This window comes from Canis lupus, chromosome 9 (assembly GCF_011100685.1).
Source record: "Canis lupus familiaris isolate Mischka breed German Shepherd chromosome 9, alternate assembly UU_Cfam_GSD_1.0, whole genome shotgun sequence".
NCBI classification, from domain to species: Eukaryota; Metazoa; Chordata; class Mammalia; order Carnivora; family Canidae; genus Canis; species Canis lupus.
Genome location: NC_049230.1, coordinates 48,714,388 through 48,727,204, shown reverse-complemented (window position 1 = coordinate 48,727,204; position 12,817 = coordinate 48,714,388). Strand labels below are relative to the sequence as shown.

Here is a 12,817-nt window from a genome sequence, read left to right as displayed (position 1 = left end):
AAGCCCTGCCCCAGGCCAGGCGGGCACCCCAAAACTCAGGCGGCCCAGGCCACCCTGTAGACTGACCTAGGCACTGCCCTGTTGGATGATGCTGCATCTGATTTAGGATAGGGAACAACCCTGGTGGGTGCGGGTGACAGACTAAGTGGAACATAACCAGGTGTGAGGTAGTAGAGAGCTGGGGGGACAGGGGGGTTGTCCCGCTGTATCCACGGTTCCACATAAAGGTTCCATGGTAAACATCCTGTGTTTCAGGGTATCCACTGTCCCATGGAGTCCAAGTGCTCCCCAAAATGATGCCTAAAGCTGAGGTCACAGCTTTGAGGCACAGCTGATGCCAAGCAGCTCAAGGGTAGGCTAAGTGGAGGTTCCTGCCCTCCTGGCCTCATGGGCTCAGAGGATAAAGGCAACTCCCTGCCTGAGGCGTCATGGCCCCTGGCATGCCCACATTCCTTCCTTAATAAACCGGAAATATATTTTTCTGACCCAGGGAGGGTCCCCTGGGCACGGCCATCTGGGGAAAGAGGAGACGTTCACACTCTCACAGCCAGGGGCTCCCCTCCTGCCTGCAGGAAGGCTCCCCTGCTTTGCCACCCCGCCAACTGACTCCATACCAGGGGAGGGCATGGGTCTGGTGCCGAGGCCAACGCCCATGAGCAGCCCCGCAGACAGCAACAAGGAAGCAGTGCTGCACACTGACCTTCAGGCTCACTCAGGCACCCCTCACCCCATGGCACATCACGACTTCCCTTCACTGGGCCAGAGAGGCACGTGGGGGGCACAGCCGACCGCCCTGGACAGCAATGACTCCACCAGAAGGAAGGGCAACAAATGTTTATTGGCTTCTCTAAAAGCCGGACCGGAGACGGGTCTTCTCTCCCGATCAGGTTGCCCCATCCCACAGCCCCACCAACCTGAGGTAGTCCCACTCAGAGGTCCCCGGGGAGCCACCCCGTCTGGGCAGACACTGGAGATGGAGAGGAAAAAATTTCAGGAGAAGCAATGCTATACAAGGTTTTGTTTGTTTGACAGCAGGTATGGGTAAGGGGGTTCCTGGGCAGGGCTGGCGCCCCGCGTTCCGCGCGGCCACGTCAAGAGACCCGCACTGGCGCTGGTGGTCAAGGGCAACCAGCCAGGCGACATCAGCCGGAATGCACTGATTTCGAGGCTTTGTGTTCATTTCGCCCTTGGCCCCTTCTCAATCGGCTTCCCGATATCCTTCCCCCGCAGCTTGAGGCCTGAAAGAGCCATTGGCCTGCTCACCGCCACGGTGGCCACTCCAGGACCCAAGAGGCAGGGCAGTGCCACGGTGCCCCCACCCCTCCACCTTGAGGAGGCAGTAGTGCCCACACTGCCCTCTGAGCACTAGCCCCTTCCTCCATAGGAAGGAGCGGTGGGCAGAGGAGGGAGCTGTGGACCACACCAGTCCTGGCCAGCCTCAGCCCACTGTCCTTGCACCCACTGACCTTCCAGGGCAGAGGGGAGCTGTCACCCCCAGAACCAGACTTGAGTGCTCTGGGAGCCCCACGTACTGGTGCCACACCGACACCAGGGGGGAGCCCAATACCCGAGGGGAGGACACCAGGGCCTGAACAGGATGGCCTCTGAGCCTTCTGTCCATGGGCGTGGAGAGCACTGGCCAGCCAAAAAAAGGGGACAGAGAAAATGTGAAACTGGCGGGGGGGAGGGATTGTGAATGATACTCCTGAGCTCCCTAAGGCTCTGCAGAATCCTGCAGCCTCAGAGGCCCTCCTGTGCTTTAGCTGCTCTGCACCTGGTCGGGCAGCAGCAGAGACCCGATGAAGGACCCGAGGACACTCACCGATGGCTCTCTCGATTTTGCCCAGAACCTGGTTATTAGGAATGGCCCGTCCGCTCTCATAGTCCGCGATGACCTGCGGCTTTTCGTTGATTTTCTAAAGGTACGTATTTTGTGGATGGTAATTCGGGAAGGCGCCACAAGACTAGCACACAGCCGAGGGAGTCGCCCCAGGCTCCCCTCCCAGGACAACACCGGGGCCAAGGGCCTTCCTGGGTGTGCCCGCAGAGGATCTGGGGTCTATGTACACTCAACAGGAAGTTACGGCTAATCTGATGTGGCTTCCCCAGGGAATCCCAGAGCAAGCAGGAGTCCCCAAGCTGTGCTGCAACCCCCGCCCGCCTGCAGCCTGGGAGGATGGGGCCCACCACGCTCACCGTTGCCAAATCCTTCTGGGTCAGCCCCTTGCTCTGCCGACCCTGCTGGATCACCTTGCCCACCTCCAGAGTCACACGGTCATGATGCAGCTCCTCAGTCTCCCGGTCCAGCTTGGCCGTGTTCTTGGTGATTGAATGCTGTTTGTTCTGGCCAGCAGCCCCTGGACCGCACGAGGCAAGATCATAGCATGTGGTTTGCAACAAACCCAAAAAAAGCCAATTCAGAACAGGAAGCAGGCCCCACAGGCACTCTGTGCCACGGTGACGTGGGAAACCAGGTGACGAGAACACAGGGAAGCTCAGAAGCTGGGAGCACAGGGCACCTCCTGCTCCCTTGCTTGCTGACTACACCTAGCACGCTGCTCCTCTAAGGTCCCAGCCTGGTTCCAGCTGCGGCAGCCGCCTCAACACCCCTGGTGCATGGCGGGTGCACTAATGCCTGTCGCAGGGAGAACCCCAGCAGCACACCCCTCCCTCCATGAGGGAGCACCGGTACTTACATTTCTTGGAAGTCTCCACATCTTCTCCTCGTCTCTGAGCTGCTAAGATGGCCTAGAAAACGTGGACACAGTGTTTGGTCAAACTCAGATCTGGCAGGGCTTGTCCAGCACTGAGAAACGAGGCCGGTCTTAAAACCCAAGCTCAGTTCACAAAAACCCTCTGCCGTCAGGTACCCAGGTGCCTGTCCATAAGGTGCCAACAAGGAAAACTCAGCCCACTTCTCGCTGCTGAGAACCCACGCTGACCACAGCCCTGCTCCTGCATCAACAGTAAGGAATGCCTGCGCCGGCCTGCCACAGCCTCCCTGGGCCAGTCCATCCTAGCATCACCCCCCAAACACCGTCAACCAGACCCATACCCTTTGACCTCCACCTGCCAAATGCTAGTAAGATGTATTCCTGAGGACTCTAGCCTTAGAGTGGTGACCGGGGCTGCGCCACGGCTGCTGTGTTCAGAGATGCTTTCTACCCGCGTTCACGGGACTCCTAGCTCCTGACTATTAAGTTTCCACTGGAAAAAAGGACAGGGACTTTAGCTCAGATCCTGCAGGCCTCAGACCAGCTCCAGGCAGGTCAGGTCACTAGTTCTGGCTCAAACCTGACAGGCAGGGTAGGCCCTCCACATTGGTCTCATACATGATCACAGGTGGACCAGCCAAGCTAGAGACCTTCTATCCCTTTCAGGGCACGTCCCCTACGCTCCCGACACCCAGAAGCAGAGTCCACCTATGCCCTGGGTCTCTAGGCACCTGGGCCTGGGGACAGACTGCAGACAGCCAGAAGCAGGTTTCAGAGCCATTCCCCAACCAGCTTCGGACCTCGGGGCGCCTGGACTGCCCCCTGCTCCCTAGTCCCCCAGTCCCTGCCCACCAGTCCTCCCCTTCAACCTCCCCTGGTCCCCTGCTCCACCCCGCTGTCACTGGCCACAAGCCCACCCTGCGCCCATTCCCAACCTCCGTGACCTGGGGCCTCACCCGGGCCTCCCTCCCAGGCCTATATCACTGGCCCCAAACACTGCGAGGCTCCTGCACACCCAGCCCCGCGCAGCCAGTCCGCGGCCGCGGTCTTGCCCCGGTCCTCCTCTCTCCAGCCCCGGCCTCCGCCGCCGGCCCGCTCCGCTCCCCCACCCTCTCCCGTTCGCACACCGTCCCCGCCCGGCCATCTCCCTCGCCCAGGTCTCCCGTCTCCCGTCTCCCATCCCTGGTTTCGGGCTGGTCCTCCCGCCCCTCCGCCCCTCGGGCCCCCGGACCCCCCCGCCCCCAGTCCGCGGCCTCGCCCCGGCCCCGCCCCGCGTCCCCGGCCCACCGGCCGCCCCGGAGCCCCGAGGCCCGCACGGCGCCGCACCTGCTTGGACTTCGCCTGGGCGGCAGTGGGGCCCTTCTTGCGCAGCACCGTCACCGTGTCCCAGTCGCTCTCGGCCATGGCGGGCGGGCAAGTCCGGGTCCGTCCCGCGGTTCCGCGGCAGCTGCTCGAGACCCGGCGGCGCGACGTCCCCTCGTCGCTCGGCCGCTTCCGGCGCCGGCCGCCGACCCGGCCCTGCCTCCCCATTGGCCGGCGGCCGGAGGGGGGCGGGCACTTCCCGCGCCTCTGAGCCAATCCGCGCTCGGCTCGTCCAAGCGAACGGCGGGCGGTGCGCGACGTGGGGCGGGAGACGTCGCGGCCGTGCGCGGAGGGGGCGCGGAGGGGGGAACCCCGCTGGGGAGCCGGGGCGCAGGCGGTGGCGGGGAGAACGGAGCCCCGGGAGCGGGGGCGCTGCGTGCTCGGGGACCGGAGCCGGGTCCGCATTCTCGGGCACCCGGTCGCGCGCTGGGTCCCTGTACGGGAGCTGGTGGGGTCCTAGCACCACCATCTGAAGTGCGTCTCCTCCGCAGCCGAGCTCACTTGCTGCTGCAAAAACGTAGGGGGCGAGGTGAATGCGGGTTTGGGGCGCCTCAAGCATGGACAGTTTGGGGAGGGCTCTTTAAGAAAAAAGTGTAAAAGGATAATAAGGTAGTCATAAAAGTTAATATTCTTGTATAACGTGTGTCGTTTGCATAACATTAAAAACGTGCTTGATTTTACAATACTGTAATATTTTGCCGTTCTCTCATGGTAATAGATAAAACGAGAAAAAAAAGTATCTTTAAAAACGGACAAACGCCACAAGCATCACAAAATTTGGGAAAAAATAACATTTGTATAAATTAACAAGTGCATCTCTTCCATGCTTTTCCTTACATTGTTTTTGGCTGTATTCTCTTTGACTGCCATATCATGACTTTGCAGAATTGTTTCATGAAAAAAACAGAAGGGCTATTCAGACATTTCCCTAGGGCATTTGATAGAATTTGTATCTGATTGTTGGAATTGACGTTGGTTTGGGTAACACTTGGGGTTTTGCATAGATGTTCCTACAGATTTATGCTTCACAAACCCAGGAATTGGGCAGCCCCGGTGGCGCAGCGGTTTAGCGCCGCCTGCAGCCCGGGGCGTGATCCTGGAGACCCTGGATGGAGTCCCACATCAGGCTCTCTGTATGATGCCTGCTTCTCCCTCTGCCTGTGTCTCTGCCTCTCTCTATGAATAAGTAAATAAAATCTTAAAAAAAAAAAAAACACCAGGAATTCTGATAAATGCAATCTCCATCTAAAAAGAAAAAAGCATGTGGCATATTCAATTGTTTATACTTTGTTATGAAATACATTTATCAAAGGAGACAACTTTTATCCAGCTCTTGGGGAGAACCAAGCCCCCTGCTCCCAATTTGCAGACTCATTTCTGGTTCATACTACGAATTGTTTCTTCACTTCCACAAGTTAATGCTCTGCAGGTGACTGATTGGCAGCCAAAGAAGACCCACCTGCCCCAGGAAAGGCTGGCAAGACTGAACATCATGAGAATATCCCATAAACCCTAGCTAAGTGCATCCCAACTCAAGGTTGCCTTAGCAAGGTCCCAAAAACGCCTGTGTTCACCCCAGCGGGTCCCAGAAAGAGTGATGAAGCCCACCTGAAAAGAGGCAGTGGTCCCAACCAATTGTGGTTAAAATCCACGAAGTTCACCAACATTTGGCCAGGTGAACCCACTGCTGGGATGCTGGCAACAGAAGTTACATCAGCTGCATCATGGTGTTGCAACTGCCCTGGTTGGCTCAGACCCAGAGGACGGTTATTGAGACTTCAGTGCCGTCCGCCAACACGGTGTCTGCCGTAGTCAGTCCCATCTAGCCTTGGACAGGAGTCCAGGCCTGAGGCCACAGAGAGCTCCTTGTCCTTGTGGCACTCCTACCGGAACACAGGTGAAGCAGGTGTCTGTAGCTCCACGAACACTGACCCTCATTGGGGCACACCCTCCCCCTACTCTGAGTGCTGTCCAGGGCCGAGTAGCCTTGGGTGTGGAGCCACAGCAGGTGTCACAGAACCAACTCTAGGAGGCCTGGTGAGCAGCCCATAGTCCTTCCAGAGGTGCCATACCACTCACCTTAATGGTCCTTTGCCTGCATTGTTTACAGTAAGTCCACCAGTGGCACCCATCTACCTTCATATCCAGAGGAGAGAATAAACAATTCTAAAAGCCTTCTGGGAAACAAAATACCCAGCAATTTCTGTATTTCTAAGATAAAGTTCAAATGTTGTATCCCTAACGAAAAACTGACATCAAAGGTTATCAACTATAAATTGTCTAGTAAAACCTAATGAATGAGTGAGTCTGCGCTATCATGAAGGAAGGATTCCTCACACATTGGTAGAATCACAATTCCTGTGATTCTACCTCCTGGCTGTCCAGCCATTGTGTGAGCCCTTCTGCCTCTAAAACATTTTTTTTAATTGTGGTAAAACACACTTAAGATTACTGTCTTAACCATTTTTGAGTGTACAGTTAAGTACTATTAAATACACTCGTACTGGGGTGCCTGGGTGGCTCCGTCGGTGAAGCATCTGCCTTCGGCTCAGGTCGTGATCCCAAGGTCCTGGGATCGAGTCCCGCATTGGGCTCCCTGTTCAGTGGGGAGTCTGCTTCTCCTTCTCCCTCTCTCACGTATGCATGCTCTAATAAATAAAATCTTTTAAAAAGTACACTTGTGCTGGTGTGAAACCATTGCCATCCGCCATCTCCATGACTTTATTTTGTAGAATTGACACCCTGTCTCTCTTAATCACTAACATCCCTTTCTGCACACCCCCCAAGCCCTTGGCCATCCTCCTTCCTGTGATCTCAGCTCCTCCAGGGACCACCTAGGAGTGGAATCCTACAGTATTTGCACATAGGTGACTGGCTCTCTCAGCGGCATCCTCAAAGCTCATGTCTTACAGCAGGTGTCAGAACTCCCCTCCTTTTTTGGGTGAATACTATTCCATCATGTGTCCATACCCACGTGCTGTGCGTCCATCCATCCATGGACATGGGCTGCTTCCCCTGTTAGCTCTTCAGAATAAGGGTAGAATTTCATGATTTTCCACCCCAACCATTTGGTCAGCATGTCGGGCCCTCTAGGTTTAGAAAATAGCACCCTTGAACTTGGGGATATTTTCTTTTTTTTTTAATTTATTTTTTATTGGTGTTCCATTTACTAACATACAGAATAACCCCCAGTGCCCGTCACCCATTCACTCCCACCCCCCGCCCTCCTCCCCTTCTACCACCCCTAGTTCGTTTCCCAGAGTTAGCAGTCTTTACGTTCTGTCTCCCTTTCTGATATTTCCCACACATTTCTTCTCCCTTCCCTTATATTCCCTTTCACTATTATTTATATTCCCCAAATGAATGAGAACATATAATGTTTGTCCTTCTCCGACTGACTTACTTCACTCAGCATAATACCCTCCAGTTCCATCCACGTTCTTGCACTATTTCTTTGATAACTTCTTCCCCTCTCTTCTCTGCTTTCAGTCTCAGGAACCCCCGTCACTAAGATGATAGATCAAGCCCATCATTGAGTCTCTAATGTTCTTGTTTCTATTTAAAAATTCCTCTCCAGGAGATCCTTGGGTGGCTCAGCAGTTTGGCGCCTGCCTTTGGCCCAGGGCGCGATCCTGGAGTCCCAGGATTGAGTCCTGCGTCGGGCTCCCGGCATGGAGCCTGCTTCTTTCTCTGCCTGTGTCTCTGCCTCTCTCTCTCTCTCTATGTCTATCATAAATTTTTAAAAATCTTTAAAAAAAATAAAAATAAATAAAATTCTTCTCCAGGGGTGCCTGGGTGGCTCAGTTAGTGAAGTGACCGACTTCTGATTTTGGCTTGGGTCATGAGATGGAGCCTGCTTCAGATTCTCTCAAAAATGAATGAATGATTGAATTCTTTTTCTTTCCGTTCTATTTTTGGGAGGTTTTCTCAATTTATGGCTGTTTTGCTGACTTTTTATTTTATTTATTTATGATAGTCACACACACAGAGAGAGAGAGAGGCAGAGACACAGGCAGAAGGAGAAGCAGGCTCCATGCACCGGGAGCCCAATGTGGGACTCGATCCCGGGTACCCAGGATCACGCCCCGGGCCAAAGGCAGGCGCTAAACCGCTGCGCCACCCAGGGATCCCTGACCTCTTTTTTTTTTTTACTTGACAGCACATCTAGAATTTCTAAGTGCTCCCTGTTATAATCCACATGCCCCCCTTGTAGCATCCTGTTTCACAGAGTCTGATCTCTTCTCCGAATTTCAGGTCTATTCATATTTTCTTCTGGCACCTGCTCCCCCACCCCCCATCAGTTCTGGCGTCTTTCTCTCAGGCCTCCAATGCCCCTTGGCTACCTGTCATCCTGCACAGCCACAGCTAGGAGCCTCATGTGCATGGTAGGATCTTCCAGGGCGGGCTCCTGGTCTGGGGGATCAGGCAAGGGCAGGGTAGTTTCTTCTGAGGGTCCCACAGAGCAACATTCTGCTGACCCACTGTCTCCTGCTTAGCCTCACTGCCATCCTCAAAGGGGAGCCCAGCATCCCTGAGGCTTGAGAGCCCGTGCACTTATCATCCACTGCCTGCCAGTGAGGAACGGGGTGTCACCTGCCTGTGCTGGCTGGGGAGGGGACTCAGGGCCCAGCTGTCCTTACACGGATCTCCTTGCAGCCCAGCCTACTCAGACGTGTGGGCTTCTGGGTTTGCCCAGTGCCAGTGCACCGTGCTCCTGATGACTCCACCTCATTCTGCAACCCAAACCAAGAGGTAGATTTCATGTAACAAAATTAGCTAAAAGTTCATTGGTTTCTTTCTTTTCTTTCTTTTTTCAGATTTTAGTTATTCATGAGAGACACAGAGAGAGGCAGAGACACAGACAGAGGGAGAAGCAGGCTCCACGCAGGGAACCCGATGTGGAACTCGATCCCAGGATCCCGGGATCATGTTCTGAGGTGAAGGCAGACTCTCAGCTGCTGAGCCACCTGGGCGTCCCTCCCCTGTGTTTTAGTAGCAAAACAGACCACATTGCTGCAGTGAGGGCTTGAGTTACTTTCCAATTGCAGGGATGTCTGAAAGCCATGAGGATTGGCTTTGGTCACACAAAGACATGAACGGAATAGAATTTCTAGAATGTAGCATGAAGTGGAATTTTTAGGACTCCCTACCAAATGGATCCTGCATAAAGTTCTCCCAAATCTGTGGCTTCAAGGGAAAGTAAATTACCAAAGTGAAGGTTAATAAAGTGTTTTTTGACCAACGATAGCAAAATAGGTGAGCAAATATGGCTGGGCTGGGAGAAAAATATTGACAAAATCACTATCAAATTTGCAGACGTTGAGCCTTAAACACAGAGACTGGGCTATGATATTGTTCATTACTGTTAAAAACATATATGTTGGGCAGCCCAGGTGGCTCAGCGGTTTAGCGCCGCCTTCAGTCCAAGGTGTGATCCTTGAGACCCAGGATTGAGTCCCACGTTGGGCTCCCTGCATGGAGCCTGTTTCTCCCTCTACCTGTGTCTCTGCCTCTTTCTCTGTCTCTCATGAATAAAAAAATCTAAAAAAACCTCGTATATGTTGGCGTAAGTATTCCTTTGTTTTTTTGAAAAGATACAAAGTTTTAATCCTTCATTTTTCCCTCTTTTAAAAAATTATTTATTCATGAGAGACATGGAGAGAGAGAGAGAGGCAGAGACACATACCAAGGAAGAAGCAGACTCCATGCAGGAAGCCTGATGTGGGACTCAACCCTGGTACTCCAGGATCATGCCCTGAGCTAAAGGCAGACGCTCAACTGCTGAGCCACCCAGGCAACCCACTCTTTTGTCTTTGTTTTTGTTTTACTGACATGATGTGTACACAAAGTTCAGCCAAAGAACATTTTTACTGCTTGCTTTCTGGCCACTGTCGTCCCTGAATGTACCTCGTGCGGTGGCAGAGGAGGATAGTAAAGGACCTGTCCATCTAGCCGTACATGCTGGAGGGGAGAAGGCAGGGCTGTCACCCTGGGAGGGAGCATGGGCAGCTGGACTTGGCATTGAGGAGCAACTCCCATCAGCTCCACTCAGCTTAAGAATCAGGAGCACGGAGATCAAGCAGGGGGCCAGGCATCGGTGGCTGGTCACTGGGAGAGAAGGGAGGCCAGCTGGCCAGAGAGGGTGAGGGCTGACTGTGTGGCCTGGGGTCTGGGGAAGCAGGGAGGGACAGTGGACAGGAGGTTGGACCAGGGTCCGAGTCCCAGTTGGGTTGAAGAATACTGGCGTACTGGACCAGGGTTAAAGCCAAACAGGTGGGAGCCCCGTTGCAGAGGGCAGCAGTGGTGGGCTAGGGAGTGCCTGCCTGGCAGGGAAGAGGAAGGACCCTGGGGGTGGGGCACTTGGAGCCTCCCAGACATGGGGGGGAGGGAGGGCAGACCTAGGCCAGGTGATCAACTTGGCGGGTCGAATGTGAGCAAAGCCACCCCCAGTTTGCAGGCTCCCAGTGAGGCCACCAGAGCAAAGTTCCTGCGGAGAGCGGGTTGCGGTGCCTCCCCGGCCTGGGTGGGTGGCAGTTCCTGCTGAGGCCGGCAGGCGGCGAGGCAGACCCGCTGCTGTGCTGAGTGGGAGGGGGTGAGGAGGGCCTTGAGGAGAGCAGTGGGGTCTGGCTCCTAGGAGGCCCTGGGGACCTCAGCTCTGTCCGCCTATTAGTTACCCGATCATGCCTTCATCTATCCAACCAGGAACCGAACCCTGAATGAGGCCAAAGGGACCACTGACCTCCACAGACCCGCATCTGAGGGAGGAGACAAACTCACAAAATGATTAGAGTCACATGGGGTGAGGGAAGGGGGAACCCTGTCAAACCCAAGGCCACCAGGAGAGAGACTCATCTTCATCTGGAGACCTTAAGGCCTGCAGAGGGCCCAGGCAGGTGCCAAGTTTGGGGCTGGCGAGACTGGGGACCTCAAAACAGCCGACCCCAGGCCAGCAACCTCCCAATAACCCTGCCTTGCCGCCCCAACCCCATCTTCCCCCCAAAACTCTTTATAGATCCCCCCTGCCGTTTGCCTGGTCAGGACTTCCCCAGCCCATGACTTCCCCGCTCTCTCCCTCCCCTGTGGGCCGTGGAACCTCGCCAGAGAGCGCATCCTATTAAAAGCCTGTTTCTTTTCTCCTCTTTTCTTTTTTTTTATGATAGTCACACAGAGAGAGAGAGAGAGGCAGAGACACAGGCAGAGGGAGAAGCAGGCTCCATGCACTGGGAGCCCGACGTGGGATTCGATCCTGGATCTCCCGGATCGCGCCCTGGGCCAAAGGCAGACGCCAAACCGCTGCGCCACCCAGGGATCCCTAAAAGCCTGTTTCGATCAACTTTTGCCTCGCCTCTCTATTCCATTTCACTACCGATGGAATTAAACCTGACACCAAGTACCTGGGAGAGGTGGGAGGCTGGTCCAGGTGAGAGCCTGGCTGGTGCAAAGGCTGAAGGGCCAACCCTGCCTGGTGAGCAGAGGCTAGGGATGGCTAGGGCAGCCTGAGCATTTTTTTGTTTTTGTTTTTGTAGATAACCTCTATGTCCAATGTGGGTCTCAAACCCCAAACCCTGAGATTGAGAGATGCAAGCTGTACCAACTGCACCCTCTAGGCGCCCCAGCCTGGGCATGTTTGATTGTGTAGTGAGGCTGGCTGAAGGGAGGTGGTTGAGGAGTAGGGAATCTGCGAAGTTTGCTCCTGTCCTGAGTGGGGGGATTTGGGGCGCTCTTTGCTTTCTTTATGGTACTTTTCTGTTTTCCAGAGCTCCTGCTGCTCACAACACGAATGTTTTTCAGGCTATAGTAACGTCATCAGGCGGGGGTGTGGAGTGAACATGTCCCCTTGTCTCCCCTCCTCAACACTCATTACTTTCAGTATATCTTTCCGAGTCTGCGGAGGTACGAACGGGCCTGGCAACAGTCATCTGCCTCTGCTGACAGGGACGCTGTGTCCCGCACACGTTGGACACCTTCCTGCTTCTTCACCATGAGTGAACTTCAGCTTGGGCCCCGCTGCTGGGCAGGCTTCCCCCTCCCTACCACCCTGGGACGCCCCCACCACCCGCCTGTCCCAGTGCTGGCTGCCGGCAGGTCAGCCACAGGCCTCACCACCCCGTGTGTTTCTTCTTTTTGAGGGGCTGCCCTAGGGAAGGGCCGTGCACACTGTGGAGGCGGGGGGAGCCCCTCCTGGGTCGCCTTTCTGGAAAGGTGCTGTCAGATGACTGCACAGTGAGAGCGAAACTGGCTTCCTTTGGAAGCCTTCACGTGGCTGAGAAATGAAGTGAAGAAAAGGCTGGGGCATTATTAGGGTGGGAGCCCGCCTTGGGGGTTTAGTAGGGGTCCCTCCTCTGGGACCAGAGCTGGGGACATGAGGGGCATCCTGTGTCCTGGGGGCAGGGAGCTGGGTCAGCCTTCCTGCTTCTGCTCCCAAGGGCCTGAGTGAAGTAAGGGCCTTGGAGGGGAGTGGCCAGACCCTGTTGCTAGAGGAGCAGCAGGACTATCCCTGGGGCACAGGGGATAGCAGGGGGAAGGAGAACAGATGGGGTGTGGGGGGGCCCTGTCTGCCCTCGAGAGCCACCAGGCCATCAGGCAGAGTGGGTGCAGGAGTCCACAGGTCCTCAGGAGCAGCCAACGTCCACTGCAGCATGGACCCTGATCTGCCGGGGCCCTTGCCTCTCTGAGGGGCACTGGGGGCCCGGGACAGCAGCCTTCTGCTGCCTCTGGGACCCAGGCCTTCAGGGAGCAGG

The 12,817-nt window shown here is 55.3% G+C and overlaps 1 protein-coding gene across 1 annotated transcript; it reads right to left on the bottom strand.

Moving 5' to 3' along the window:
- Positions 1-819: 819 nt before the first annotated feature.
- EDF1 (endothelial differentiation related factor 1) lies at positions 820-4,228 on the bottom strand. Its single transcript, XM_038548715.1, has 5 exons — positions 4,041-4,228; positions 2,697-2,748; positions 2,197-2,357; positions 1,823-1,916; positions 820-1,238 (listed from the first exon to the last, which is right to left on the bottom strand). The coding sequence occupies exons 1-5, from the start codon at positions 4,116-4,118 to the stop codon at positions 1,177-1,179; spliced, it is 447 nt and encodes a 148-aa protein (XP_038404643.1). The 5' UTR covers positions 4,119-4,228; the 3' UTR covers positions 820-1,176.
- Between the last annotated feature and the right edge of the window lie 8,589 nt (positions 4,229-12,817).

Excerpts from the sequence above, each read along its gene's own strand:
- EDF1 (XM_038548715.1), bottom strand. The coding sequence starts at position 4,118 with ATGGCCGAGAGCGACTGGGACACGGTGACGGTGCTGCGCAAGAAGGGC. Across the intron at positions 1,917-2,196 it reads CCCAGAAGGATTTGGCAACG|AAAATCAACGAAAAGCCGCA; the intron begins GTGAGCGTGGTG and ends ACGTACCTTTAG. Across the intron at positions 1,239-1,822 it reads CAAAATCGAGAGAGCCATCG|GCCTCAAGCTGCGGGGGAAG; the intron begins GTGAGTGTCCTC and ends TGGCTCTTTCAG.